Source organism: Acomys russatus, chromosome 23 (assembly GCF_903995435.1).
Source record: "Acomys russatus chromosome 23, mAcoRus1.1, whole genome shotgun sequence".
NCBI classification, from domain to species: Eukaryota; Metazoa; Chordata; class Mammalia; order Rodentia; family Muridae; genus Acomys; species Acomys russatus.
Window position 1 is genome coordinate 6,118,223 of NC_067159.1, and position 14,083 is coordinate 6,132,305.

Consider the following 14,083-nt stretch of genomic DNA (forward strand, 5'->3'; position numbering starts at 1 on the left):
AGTATCCCTCAGAAAAGTTATGAAAATTATGAATCATAGAAGTGTTTAATGAATGATGGCTACACCTCTTCAGAAATTAGTGAAATTATTTCAAATATTTGTGTCTGCATATTTGAGGTGCTTAAAAAATGAAAAAGTCTTACCCCTATGCTTGAGGTGGTTTACTAAGCATTTTCAGCTCTAAAGTTTACTAATTCATTGACTTTTCTGAATGCTGAGCCAATGAGCAAGTTACTTATTACTTATCTCTTTCATTGGTCACCTTTTCTTGTTACAGTGTAGAATGGGGTTTGGAGGGTAGAGCAGAGGAGAGGAGAAAGGAACCTTGGTCCTAACAAAGAATTCTGGGGTGACAGAGTTATCTGCATTAGTTTGCCACCTGGTCATTTATTTTTGATTGGTTGGTTGATAATGATTTTTAGAAGTCACTTGAGCTGTTAGACTTTGGTTTTGTTTCATTCTTTGCTTTCATATTAATCTGTTTTGTTTTTGTTTTTATTTTGGTTTTTAGAGACAGGGTTTGTCTGTGTAACAGCCCTGACTATCCTGGACTCACTTTGTAGACCTGGCTGGCCTTTAACTCACAGCAATCCACCTGCCTCTGCCTCCTGAGTACTGGGATTAAAGGTGTGTGCCACCATATTAATCTTTTATCCTGTAAAGAGCCAGCACTTGGGAGGCAGAGGCAGGTGGGTCTCCTCTAAGTTTGAGAGCAGGCTGGTCTACAAAGTGAGTCTTTAAGACAGCCAGGACTGTTACATAGAGACACCTTGTCTCCACAAAACAACATCATCATCGTCATCATAACTCTTGTTAAGTTTTAAGGCAGAGCTTTTTTTGAGTTAAAATAAAGGTGACAATGCATTTTTATTGTGTATACTTAGACCGTGTCCCATTTCGCTTACAGGGGATATGAAAGGAGAAGTGTATCCATTTGGCATAGTTGGGATGGCCAACAAAGGGGATTGCCTACAGAAAGGGGAGAGTGTCAAGTTCCAGTTGTGTGTGCTTGGCCAAAATGCACAAACTATGGCCTACAACATCACACCCCTTCGTAGGGCCACTGTGGAGTGTGTGAAAGATCAGGTAATTAAGTGCTATGTCTCTGTCTGCATTCTCTCCTCTGTTTTAGCAAAGGAAACTCATCTAATGTTTATGTGACTTTTTTTTTAAAGACAGTGTTTCATACACTGTGTTGCTTTACCTTGGCTGAGATTCACCCTCCTGAGTACTGAGTACTCCGTACCTGACTCAGTGGTTTTGTTTTATTTGTTTTTAATTATTTTATTTGTGTACATATACTTTTATATTATATAGTTTTGTTTTTTGTCGGGTTTTTTTTTTTTTTTTAGATTTATGTATTTATTTTTACATATATAAATGCGCGCTCTCTCGCTCTCTCTCTCTGTGTGTGTGTGTGTGTGTGTGTGTGTGTGTGTGTGTATACACCTGATCTCAATATAGATAGTTGTGAGCCACCATGTGGTTGCTGGGAATTGAACTCAGGACCTCAGGAAGAGCAGTCATAATTACTATCACTCAGTGGGGACTGTCTCTTAGTCGTGCTTAAAATAAAATGAATGGCAGTCATTTCACAGGTGTAATTTTGCTGATGAGTTTTACCCGTACACCCAGCTGAATTTAGCTCATCGGTATTAATGCCATGTTTATAAGTCCTTTCTAATTAGGGTTAGCATTATCTTTCAAGATGAAGTGTTTTTCCTTTCTGTGGTGTGTCTTCTCCATTTTAAATTTTGGTTTTGTGTGTGTTTCCTTTTCCCAGTTTGGCTTTATTAACTATGAAGTAGGAGACAGCAAGAAGCTCTTTTTCCATGTGAAAGAAGTTCAGGATGGCATTGAGCTGCAGGCAGGAGATGAGGTGGAATTCTCAGTGATTCTGAATCAGCGCACTGGGAAGTGTAGTGCCTGTAATGTTTGGCGAGTCTGGTGAGTTTGTATTTATTTTGGTTGGATTAGTAAGTGCCCTGAGTTCATTCCCCTATTTTGTGTATTCTGTGCTTTGCCAGATTTCTTTCCTTTTCCACCCTTGTCTGTTTGGGTTTATTAGGTACTAGTTTCCACTTCTACCTCTTTCTACTTTTGTCCTTTATTGCTAGTCCTTGGTTTGTTTGAGAGGTCTCAGTTTTATACCCATAACTTGCCTTGAGCTTGCTGCCATGTGCTACCATATCTGCTTTTGTACCTCTAGTATTTATTGTCTGACTTTGAGTCTCATAACCCTGACCTGAGAAGTACTTGGGTACTGTGATGTGCTAGTACTGTGTGCAGATCTTAAATACTAAAAGGTTGATCCTTGTTCTTTTTTGCTTTTGTTTTTGTTTTTTGTTTTTCGAGACAGGGTCTCTGTGTGTAGCCTTGACTGTATTGCACCCTTTTCTGTCAAGTCACTTCTAGACCTTGTGCTGATTAAATGTCATTCTGACTTAATGCTATTAGGTTTTTAACTCAACATTGTTCACTTAATAAATAGGAATCTATAACTGCTTGTTCATATTTGAGTTTTTGAAATTTAGTTTTTTTGTTTGTTTCTGTTTTTTTCCACATGTTACCTTACTTCTGTGTCTGTGGAATTAGCTTCTCTACAGATAAGTCTAGATTCTTCACAGCTCCCTATCCAGTTGAAACTCTGAGCTGGGAAAAGTATATATAAACAGACTTGTCTGTCTTGTCTAGCTAGCTAGGGTGAGGCAAGAGTCCCCCTCATTAAAAGTGAGTCATTTGGGCAGGAAGCCTACCAGCTGCTCGTCATCTTGTCAGACTGTTGTCTCCTCTCACTTTCACTCCCACAGTGAAGGCCCCAAAGCTGTTGCAGCTCCTCGCCCTGATCGCTTGGTCAACCGCTTGAAGAATATCAGCCTGGACGACGCCAGTGCTCCTCGTCTAATGGTTCTTCGTCAACCGAGGGGCCCAGATAACTCAATGGTAGGACTCCGCCGGGGTTTCAGTGAGGCCAGCTGATAATCTTATTTGAACTTAAAAGAACGTAGTGCAGCAAAGATTGCTTGTCACTACTTTGGTCTTCTAAAACATTGATTCAGACCCTGAGTGGATGCTTTCTGTAAGAAAGCACCTTTCTTTGCCTTTTGAGACAGTCTCATCTAACAGAGTGACCTTGAGTTTCCCACTCTTCCTCTGCCTCGCCGGTGGTCAGGTGACAGGTGTGTGCTATCACATCAAGCAGCACATTTCTTGCCTTCGGACCTATTTTATAATTTTCTTACTCTTAGGAGAGAATTAGTAGTGAATATAATAAATAAAAATAATACTTTTGTAGTTTATTTTAGAATTGTATATTGTGATTGGCATAACCTCAGATCGTTTTGTTTCTTCACAGGGATTTGGTGCAGAAAGAAAGATCCGTCAAGCTGGTGTCATTGACTAACTACACCCACAGAGCACATGATGAATCCACCAGGGTCAAGTTGGGGGGATTCTGGTGAAGGGTTCTGAATATCTTCCTCTTCATCCCCCCCAAAATCTGGAATACTTATTCTATTGAGCTATTACACCAGTTTTAACACCTTCCTCGTGTTATGTTTAAAGAAAAAAAAAATAAATAAATTTAAGAAACCATTTTAAAATTATGCACAGTTGCAGCCTGGAAAACTTAAGGTGGCGCCTTATAGTATCAATTTAGGAGCTTTATTTGGTGCATTTAACGCAACTGGTAATTGCAGATTCCACTTGGCCTGTGTGAGTGAACAGTACAGACTCTACCTTGTTGGCCTATGAAATTCTGCATCTAGTCAGTGTATACTCTACCTTCATTACTTAGCACTCAGCCGCATTCTTTTCTTTTCCTGTTCATTATGCTTTAATTCTGAGGACCATATGAAGGTAGACTATATTACCTTTAAAATTTTGCAAAAATTTATATAGCAAACGATTTTCTTAAGTTGATGGCCAAATGTTAAAATATTATTTTCATATCATTTATAATCTTGTCACAATCCACTTAAACGAAGTTTGATTACATTTCAGTGAAAATTATCTTCCAGAATAGTTTTTTTTCCCCTGGGATGGGGGGGTAAATAACTTTACTACAATTAGTATGTATGGTGCAGAATTTCATGCAAATGAAGTGTGCCAGCAGTATGATAATTTAAACGTATTTAAACAAAAGACGAATGCACAAAATTGCTGCTGCTTAGATCACTGCAGCTTCTAGGACCCAGTTTCTTTTACTGATTTAAAAACAAAACGGAAAAAAAAAAAAATAAAAAAGTTGTGCCTGAAATGAATCCTGTTTTTTTTATAAATAGCCCCCTGGTTCCGGTGCTCTGTTGAAATACAGGCACTTGATCCTTGGTGTAGCTTCTGTTCAACTTTGTATCACGGGAACGGATTGGCCTGATTTCTTGGCCTTCGTCTTGAATTGGCCCCAAACAGGGTCCCTGGCAAGTGGAGTGAAGGCTTTTTGTCTAAAGATGACAAGGGTCAGCTCAGGGGTTGTGGGGGAGGGCGCTTTGATCTTCCCCATTGTCGTTTGAGGTTTTGAACTCTGGGTAAAGAGGCCGTTTATCTTTGTAAACACAAAACATTTTTGCTTTCTCCGGTTTTATGTTAATGGTGAAAGAATGGAAGCGAATAAAGTTTTACTGATTTTTGAGACACTAGCAGCTAGCGCTTTCATTATTGAAACCGGGGTGGGAGGGGCGGGACTGGGTGCGGCCGCCGTAAGACTCCGAGGTCGCGGGCCCACGTGGCTGGGGCGGGGACTCGGGCGCCCTAGGCGCTTACTGATTACGTAGCGGGTGGGGCCGGAAGTGCCTCTCCCGGGTGGGGGCTGTTCATGGCGGTTTCGGGGTCTCCAACAGTTTCGCAGGTTAAGGTCCAAAAGCCACCTGAAACGGGGTCACCGGAGCTTGAGGTAAGGCTCCGACCCGGCTAGCGCCGGCTTTGTACGGCTTTGTACGCCTGGCGGGTACGGGAAGACGCAGAGGCTCGGCGAGCTAGAGACAAAGGCCTGAGTTGGGGGACCCTGGCTGGCTGTAGTCCCCTGTCGGGTCATCTTCGGAGCCGGAAAGGGGAGTTTCGGGAAGTGGTCGTGCCCAGCGGACCCCAGAGCTTGGATTTGCAGAAGGAATAGGACCGGGGGGGGGGGGGTCCTTTCCAGTAGGCTGAGGGCGGGGCCGAGCACAATTGAGAAATAGACGCGGGTCTTTAATCCAAGAATCTCTGGTCCGCACCCACCTGCAAGTATTTTTGTGTTTCTGAATCACTTTGAGGACTTAGTGGAAGGCCAGGTGTAACGAATGGATGCCTGTGAAACGTAGTTTAGTTAACTCGTTATAGAACCGCTTGAAGTACTGTAGGTTTGGCTTGCCGGTTTAATCATAATTGCTGCTTTCCTACAGGTTCTTGCTGGTGTGAAATGACTGAGTACAAACTGGTGGTGGTTGGAGCAGGTGGTGTTGGGAAAAGTGCTTTGACAATTCAGCTAATCCAGAACCACTTTGTGGATGAATATGATCCCACTATAGAGGTGAGGCCCAATCCACTGCCTGGTCCTTAGCCTCACTTCTGGCTTTCTCTTACCCATATTTGCTCTTTGAAAGTAAAGAGAAGGGCTTGGTGTCGTGGTGCACGCCTTTAATCCTAGCACTCGGGAGGTAGAGGCAGGCGGATCGCTGTGAGGCAAGGACAGCCAAGGCTACACAGAGAAACCCTGTCTCGAAAAAAACAAAACAAAAAACCCAGGGAAAAAAAAATATTTTCTTTTGAAAGTACAGGGTTTTTTTTTGTTGTTGTTGTTTTTTGTTTTTTGTTTTTTGTTTTTGGTAACAGTTTGCAGTGCTGTTTATTCTATTTCTTCTTAAGCATAAACGTATGTCACAAGAGATTTTAGGAGATCATATAATGGAGATAGAGCTCTGGATAGTCTTCAGTCTTCATTCTTGATCTAGTCCAGGCTGAGTTGGGATAGGAACAAGTTGAGATTTTGAGTCATGTGCCTCTGCAATTAGTTATGGAATGATGTTACATTTTAATCACCTTACTGGGCTTAATGGTGCAGGTATGTACAGGCTCAGCATTCAAGAGGCTGAGGGAGGAGGTTCCAAGGTCAAGGCTTGCCTGAACTACTACTGAGACAGACTGAGACCTTGTTTCCAAAACACCAAAGAATTTTTTTTTTCATGTGTAAATCTATTCTACCGCCCAGGAGTGTTAGACAAATTTGAATGTTTCACAGGTTATATTATATTCATGAAGCAAAATCTAAGCACATTTCCAGTGCCACAGATAAGGCCTTCTAAATGTGGAACATTAAATAATAAAAGTAAAATTATGACATAAATCCATATTAGACATTTCTGGGGTTATTTTTCTCTTTTTCCTTTCCTTTTTTTTTTTTTTTTTGGTTGTTGTTTTTTGGTTTTTGTTTGTTTGTTTGTTTGTTTGTTTTTGTTGTTGTTGTTGTTGTTTTATTTGTTTGGTTTTTCAAATTAGGGTTTCCCTGCCTGTCCTGGACTCACTTAGTAGACCAGGCTGGCCTGGAGCTCACAGAGATCCGCTTGCCTCTGCCTCCTTTAGTACTGCCGTTACAGACATGCAGCACCATGCCCAGCTTTGTTATTTTTCCTAATGATTTGGGTTTTGTTTTTTGGGGTGGGGTTGGTTTTGGTTTTTTATCTTAACCTCATAGCCTAGGCTGGCTTTAGGTTTTGTATTGTTTTTGAGGGCAAGTCACATAGTCAGGCTTATTTTTTCCTGGGTAATTACATTCTTCTGGTTTTAAATAAAGACGAAGCCTGACCTTGTCCCTACCACCACCACTTCCTCATCCTTTCACATTCCCAGGATTCCTACCGAAAACAAGTGGTGATTGATGGTGAGACCTGTCTGTTGGACATACTAGACACAGCTGGACAGGAGGAGTACAGTGCCATGAGAGACCAGTACATGAGGACAGGAGAAGGATTCCTCTGCGTGTTTGCCATCAATAATAGCAAGTCATTTGCAGATATTAACCTCTACAGGTACTGGGAATATTACTTTACATGTGTTCTGAAGCTTTGTTAAAGCATGTGGGCTTAGAAAACATAAAACTTACAAGTTTTGATTACAGTATTTGTGGATGTAGGGATAAGTGTGCAGTGGTGGCGCACGCCTTTAATCCCAGCACTCGGGAGGCAGAGGCAGGTGGATCTTTGTGAGTTCGGGGCCAGCCTGGTCTACAAAGCCAGTCCAGGACAGTCAAGGCTACACAGAGAAACCAAAAATAAATAAATAAATAAATAAATAAATAAATAAAAGAGATTCTGTTTATCCCTGTTAGCAAATGTTGGTGTTTACTGTGCATAGTGTGCTGTTATTGTCCTAGTCGTGAATGAAGCATGCCGCTGAGTACAGTACAGATGACCTCATAGAACTGTACAGGTTCAAAGCTAGGTGACCCTAAGAATTCTAATAGGACATTCTTACTGATTTATTTTACATTTTTGAGACAGGATGTCGCTAAGTATCCCAGTTAGCCTTGAATTTATAATCTTCCTCCCTCAGCCTCCCAGGTGTATGCCAGCATACTCAGCCAATATTCTTATTTTTCAGAGTCATAGAGTTTAGAGGTGATTTATTGGATTTTCAGAGTTATGATAGCTTTCTTTTTATTTATTGTTTTGTTTTTATAGACAGGGTTTCTCTGTGTGGCCTTGATTGTCCTGGAACTCACTCTGTATACCGGGCTGGCCTCTGTCTCCTGAGTGCTGGGATTAAAGGCATGTGCTACCATTGTCCGACATTTATTTTTCTTTAGTAGCAGACCTAGACCCCTGAAACACCAGGCCTCTTTCTTAGAATGCTGTTCTGTCTTTAGGCACTGTCAAGATTGAAACTTGGCTTCTATGTTAATTAGCTAAGTAACTTTAGGACAAAATATTAAGTCTGTATGCTTCAGTGTTGAGACTTATCATAAGAATACCTCATTTAGGGCTGCAGAGATGGCCTAGAGACTAAAAGCGCTGGCTGTTTTTTGAAAAGACTCAGGTTCAACTACCAGCAGCCACACTGGGGCCCAGCTCCATCTGTAACTCCAGTTCCAGGCCATCTGGCACCTTCCTCTGGCCTCCCTGAGCACCAGGCACACATATACATAGATATACATGCAGCAAAAACATTCGCACACAGAAAATAAAAATTACAACTTTTGTTTGTTGTTGCTGTTTGCTTTGTTGTTGTTTGTTTGTTTGTTTTCTTGAGACAAGGTTTCTCTGTGTAGCTGTGGCTGTCCTGGAACTCACTCTGTAGACCAGGCTGGCCTTGAACTCCAAGATACACCTGCCTCTACTGGGATTAAAGGTGTTCACGATTACTGTCAGGCTTAATAAATCTTTTTTTAGGACTGGAGAGATGGCTCAGAGGTTAAGAGCACAGGCTAGTGCTGGGGATGTGGTAGCACACGCCTGAAATTCCAGCACTAGGGAGACAGAGGCAGACGGATCTTTGTGAGTTCCAGGCCAGCCTGCTTGCTCTACAAAGTGAGTCCAGGACAGCCAAGGATACACAGGGAAACTCTTTCTCCAAAAATAAAAAAAATAAAACCTCTTAAAGTGAGTCCAGGACAGCCAAGGATACACAGGGAAACTCCTTCTCCAAAAATAAAAAAATAAAACCTCTTTTTAAAAAGAATACCTCCCTTAGCTGGGCAGTGGTGGCACACACCTTTAATCCCAGCACTGATCTACAAAATTAGTCAAGGATAGCCAAGGCTACACAGAGAAACCCTGTCTCGGAAAAAAAAAAAAAAAAAAAGAATACCTCCCTCATAAAATTGCCAAGAGTAAACAGATTAACAGAAACTCAGAACGGTGCTTTGTAGTCTGCCTGCACCCTGAGTCCTGGTTTATTTTCCATATGTTCTTTGTTGGTGTAATAAAACATTAACTTCAATTTACCCTTGGATCCCAAGAGGGGTGATTTTATTTCTGCCTGAGCACTTATTCAAAGCATCTTGTAAAAATGTACAGTAGGAATGCACACCTTTAGTCCCAGCACGTGGGAGGCAGAGGACAGTCTAGTCAACAGAGTGAGTTTCAGGACAGCCAAGACTACACAGCCAGACAAAGGGCATTTGCCACTAAGCCTGATGACTGAGTTCAATCCCAAGATCCCAAAGAATGAAAGGAAAGACCCCCATCCTCTGCCCCCCACAAATGCTCCAGTACATGTGTGTAGTCTAGCAAAATAATGTTAATATTTAGAAATAGGTGAAGAGGAAACTCGGTTATCAATACCCTTTCCAGCTTGAAACCCCAGGGACCTTCATCAGGCACGCCACAGGAGTGCTAGCTGGCTTGTGCATGCTGAGAACAAGTGACTTGCTCAGAGGGGTTCACTGACGCCAAGAAGAACTTATGTCTGATCCTCACAGAAGGTTCAGTAACGTGAGGAACAGTAGTCACCCCACAAGGACATTCTCCAGGTGTTTAGTCCGGTGTACAGTTCCCTTCACGCAGGCAGCTACCTCTGGGCGTGGTGGTGCCTGGGAAACTGATGACGATTGAGAGTTCAGGCTGCCCACAGTAAGATCCTGGTGTTTTGGGTTTTTCTTTGTTTTGGGGTTTTTTTTGGGGGGTGCAATGGGGTGAGGGGTGGACAAAGGATTCTGACAGTACAAAACAGTTCTGTAGATAGCCAGTAGGATGCAGTTGAGGTGTGTGACTGAAATCCAAGGGCAGAGTCTACGATGGTGCTGCGCAGTGCAGTTATTTGACATTTACATCAAATTGAAAAATTAGTTCCTTGGCCACAGAAGCAACTGACAAAATGCTCGGTAGCAGACTAGTGACTATCATGTTAGATACCTGTTTTTATTATCACAAAAAGTCTTTTTCTAGAGAATCTAAGGATACCGGGCACAGTGGCACATGCCTGTAATCCCAGCACTGGGGGGAGGCAGAGGCTAGGGGACCTCTGTGAGTTCTAGGCCAGCCTTGCCTACAAAGGGAATCCAGGACAGCTGTGAACACAGAGAAATCCTGGAGAGAGAGACAGACAGACAGACACATATGAGAGAATGAGAATATATCTTAAGTCAATAACTTGTAAAATGTACTGGGTTCGTAATGCTCAAAAGAAAACTTTGCCAGGTATGGTGGCTCACACCTTTAATTCCAGCACTCACAGGGATAGGCAGATCTCTGTGAGTTCAAAGACAGCCGGTACTATGCAGAGAAACTGTTTTTGCTTTTCTTTTCTTTTTTTTTAAGCTATTTATGGGGGTTGAAGAGATGGCTCAATGGTTAAGAGGACCCTGCTTCAATTCTCAGCACCCACATAGCAGCTCATAACTGTCTGTAACTGCAACATCTGACCCCCTCACACAGACGTGTATGCAGGCAGAACACCAATGCACATAAAAATTTTTTTTCAGCTATTTATAGCTGGGCATAGTGGCACAGACTTTTAGTCCCAGCACTCAGGAGGCAGAGGCAGGTGTGTCGCCGTGGTTTGAGGCCAGCCTGGTCTACAAAGCGAGTGAGTCCAAGACAGCAACACTACACAGAGAAACTGTCTCAAAAACAAACAAGCAAAAAAGCTATTTATGATAGTTCCAAATCTGCACATGCCTGCATGTACTCACATTTATGAAGAGCAGTTCTAGAATTGTCATAGTTTTAGATATTGTGTGCTTCCAGCTATAATTTTGTTTGAGGCAAGTATTAGAGTGCCACCCATCTTAAAAAGTGAATGGGTCATCTTCCATTAAGTAATTGTTAAGGGAACTTTTAAAAATACTTAGGGGCCAGCAGGATAGCTCAGTAGGCAAAGGCACCTGCTGTCAAGTCTGACAACCAGACTTTGATTGCCCAGGGCTTTTCTTTGACCTCCACTTGCATGCCATGGCACATGGCCACACACAAATAAGAGAGGTGTTAAATTTTTAAGTCAACTAGAATCCGTAAGCTCTACTTTTTATACATGCAAACTTAGTTTGCACTATTTGTATTGCCCAATTAAGACCAGAGCCAAGCTCCTTGGAAAATATAGGAGCCTAACGAGGACATGTGTCAGTATAGAAGAGCCAGATATTAGGAAGTGAACTGATATATACAGCCTTGTTATGACTGCTATACAAAGTCTAAACCGACGTCCTTAGCCTACAAAGCTATAGTTTATGAGTGCTCAGGTGTGTAAGTTGAGTTGTAGTAGTAAAAAAAAGGCGTGGGGGGCTCAGTGGTTAAGAGTGCCACCTGCTCTTCCAGAGGTCCTGAGTTCGATTCCCAGCAACCACATGGTGGCTCACAACCATCTATTATGTGATCTGATGCCCTCTTCTGGCCTGTAGGTGTATATGCAGACAAGCACTATATACATAATAAATAAATCTTTTTAAAAATATAAAAATAAAAGGACCTTGTAAATTTTATTGCTTTCTATTGCCCAGAAAGCTTATTTTCCTTATGATCTGCTACCCTATTCTCTGTTCCAGGGAGCAGATTAAGCGGGTGAAAGACTCTGATGATGTCCCTATGGTGCTGGTAGGAAACAAGTGTGACTTGCCAACAAGGACAGTTGACACAAAGCAAGCCCATGAGCTGGCCAAGAGTTACGGAATTCCATTCATTGAAACCTCAGCCAAGACCCGACAGGTATGCTAGAGATCCGAGCAAGTGGGAGGCTTTGTTTAAGGTGTTTGATTGGTCAATAGTCTGTTCTTTGTAATGGTTTTCAGGGAGTGGCTTCTGCTTGGTTTTAGGTGTTTGTTAATCATCTGCGCTGCGCAGAAAAAAACCAAAATACTATTCTACTGTGGGGTTGTTTGTATGGGGAGGCGGGTTGGTTTTTCAAAACAGGCTTTCTCTGTGTGTAGCCCTGGCTATCCTGGAACTCCATCTGTAGACCAGGCTAGCCTTGAAGTCACAGAGATCTGCCTGTCTCTGCTCGGATTACAGGCAACTACCACCATTCCCAGCCTACTGTGGGATTTTTATTTCTGCTTTTAACGGGCTCAGTTCTTTCTATTGAAGAACTTTTTTTTTTAAAGATTTATTTTTTTATTTTTTTTTTATGTATACCGTGTTCTGCCTTCATGTTTACCTGCAGGCCAGAAAAGGGCATCAGATCACATTACAGATGGTTATGAGTTACCATGTGATTGCTAGAAATTGAACTCAGGACCTCTGGAAGAGCAGACAGTGCTCTTAACCTCTGAGCCATCTCTCCAGCCCCCTCTAGTGAAGAGCTTTGACTAAACATACTTGAATCCTTTTTCCATCAGCACTCACCACTGCTGAGGACTTAACCCTCCTGAAGGGCGTGCATCCGCATGTTTGGTCGTTCTGCTCTATGCCCCACCTTGCCCCTTTCTCTCTGTTGGGCTATCTTTGTGTTGTTGTTTGTTTTGCAAAAACATGCCATTTATCAGCCATTTATCAATGTGATCCCCTAGGATTGCTGCATTTAGTGTCTTCTTCCTAAGTCACCCTAATTTATTGCCTATTAATTTAGCGTCGAGACCACACCGGGAGGTGTAAGTGAGAGCTTACAGCGTGGACTGTGTCTGTTTTGTTTTAAGTCCTTTTTCTTTGACTAGGGTGTGGAGGATGCCTTTTACACACTAGTAAGGGAGATACGCCAGCACCGCATGCAGAAGCTCAACAGCAGCGAGGATGGCACTCAGGGTTGTATGGGGCTGCCCTGTGTGGTCATGTAAGAAGGTAAGTGTGTAGGGTTGGGTTGTGCTGCATCGCCTACTTAGCATTAGGCCGTTCAGATAGTGTGAGCACTCCTGTCTGCTGTAATTTAAATGAGAGTTTTCATGTATTTGTAATTAAAAAATAATAATCCTGGGAGCTGGAGACATAGCAGCTAGGAATAATTACTGTTCTTCCAGAGGCCCTGACTTTTTCCCAAGCGTCCAGCATCAAGGGATCCAGTGCCCCTTGGCTCCTCTTCTGGCCTCCAGAGGCACCTACGCACTCGGTCCCCTCTACCCCAACAAATATTAAAAAATAAAATCGTTTCCCCTCGTGGCACCCTTTTAGAAAATGCTGAGACCTAATTTATTCTTTCAGCACTTAGTATTAGGAATGCTTGTGAAATGGACAAGAGTTTGAAGATTTGCAGTATAGAAACTAATGACGCTGTTCTTTTTTTCTAGACCCTTTGAAAGTTTTATCATCAGAAAAGAGCCACTTTTCAAGGTAGGGCAGGTTTTGACATGTCTTGGCTTTACCCTGAGTTTCTTGTTGTAGTTTCTCATACCTCCCATGTCGGTTTCAGCTGCACTGATACCCTGGTTCTGACATCCCTGGAGGAGACGTGTCCCTGCCACCCTCTGCATCTCAGAGAAGCTCCTGCTTCCTGCTTCCCTGACTCAGGAGATGAGCACAGCTGTCTAACTGAGACCTCAGAACAACTACCTCCTCTTGGCTGTCCGACCAGAGCCATGCCCCGGGTTCTCCCCTAGAAACAAGCACGCCTGCCAGCCGCCTTTGTCCTCTGACACGGAACCAAACTGCAGACATGCAATTCAGTTTCTTAAGCTCTAAGGTAGCAACTGCTGGTGATTGCCCCCAGCCCCACCCATTGAACTTGGTCTTGATAGTTCTGAGGGAAATGTCATAAATGACTGTTTTCCCAATAATATAATTCATTTTGCTGATTGGTTGGTTTGTAATGTGATCAGCTATACTCTATAAACTGGCATCTGCTCTGTATTCATAAATGCAAGCATGAATACTGACGAGTCCATCCTAGTCTTCTCAACTGCATGAAATTAAATTCAGTTTTCACAACCAAGTGCCTTTCTCCTAAAAGTGGTCTGTAGGCTTCCCTTACAGTTTATAGGCAGAATATATGTTTCAAGAACCATGATACAGGAAAGTGACTGTGAGCCATCTACCTTTGAGGGAAAGGTGTATCTACCTGATGGCAGATGCCATGTCTGTGTGCATGAAGAGAGTTTTCCTGTTTGGGGTTCTCCCAGGAGAAAGATGGAACTGAAACAATTATGAGTAATTTCACTGAAAAAATTTATGGAAGCCGGGTGTGGTGGCGTATGCCTTTAATCTCAGCACTCGGAGGCAGAGGCAGGCAGATTTCTGTGGTTCAAGGCCAG

General features: G+C 42.6%; 2 protein-coding genes across 4 annotated transcripts in view; both read left to right on the forward strand.

Moving 5' to 3' along the window:
• Positions 1-4,630, forward strand: part of Csde1 (cold shock domain containing E1) — a 41,069-nt gene extending 36,439 nt beyond the window's left edge. For all 3 annotated transcript variants that reach the window (XM_051165944.1, XM_051165945.1, XM_051165946.1), the window contains 4 exons: positions 908-1,086; positions 1,784-1,947; positions 2,811-2,943; positions 3,356-4,630. In XM_051165944.1, the coding sequence (XP_051021901.1) occupies positions 908-1,086; positions 1,784-1,947; positions 2,811-2,943; positions 3,356-3,403 (524 nt within the window). In that variant the 3' untranslated portion in view covers positions 3,404-4,630. The remainder of the gene's footprint in view (positions 1-907; positions 1,087-1,783; positions 1,948-2,810; positions 2,944-3,355) is intronic.
• Positions 4,631-4,753: 123 nt separating this feature from the next.
• Nras (NRAS proto-oncogene, GTPase) lies at positions 4,754-14,083 on the forward strand. Its single transcript, XM_051165743.1, has 7 exons — positions 4,754-4,891; positions 5,379-5,506; positions 6,823-7,001; positions 11,453-11,612; positions 12,557-12,680; positions 13,124-13,166; positions 13,246-14,083. The coding sequence occupies exons 2-5, from the start codon at positions 5,396-5,398 to the stop codon at positions 12,674-12,676; spliced, it is 570 nt and encodes a 189-aa protein (XP_051021700.1). The 5' UTR covers positions 4,754-4,891; positions 5,379-5,395; the 3' UTR covers positions 12,677-12,680; positions 13,124-13,166; positions 13,246-14,083.

Bases quoted from the DNA above. Each gene is read 5' to 3' on its own strand.
- Nras (XM_051165743.1), top strand. From the start codon at position 5,396: ATGACTGAGTACAAACTGGTGGTGGTTGGAGCAGGTGGTGTTGGGAAA. The intron at 5,507-6,822 runs GTGAGGCCCAAT...TCACATTCCCAG, and splicing joins AATATGATCCCACTATAGAG to GATTCCTACCGAAAACAAGT. The intron at 7,002-11,452 runs GTACTGGGAATA...TCTCTGTTCCAG, and splicing joins GCAGATATTAACCTCTACAG to GGAGCAGATTAAGCGGGTGA.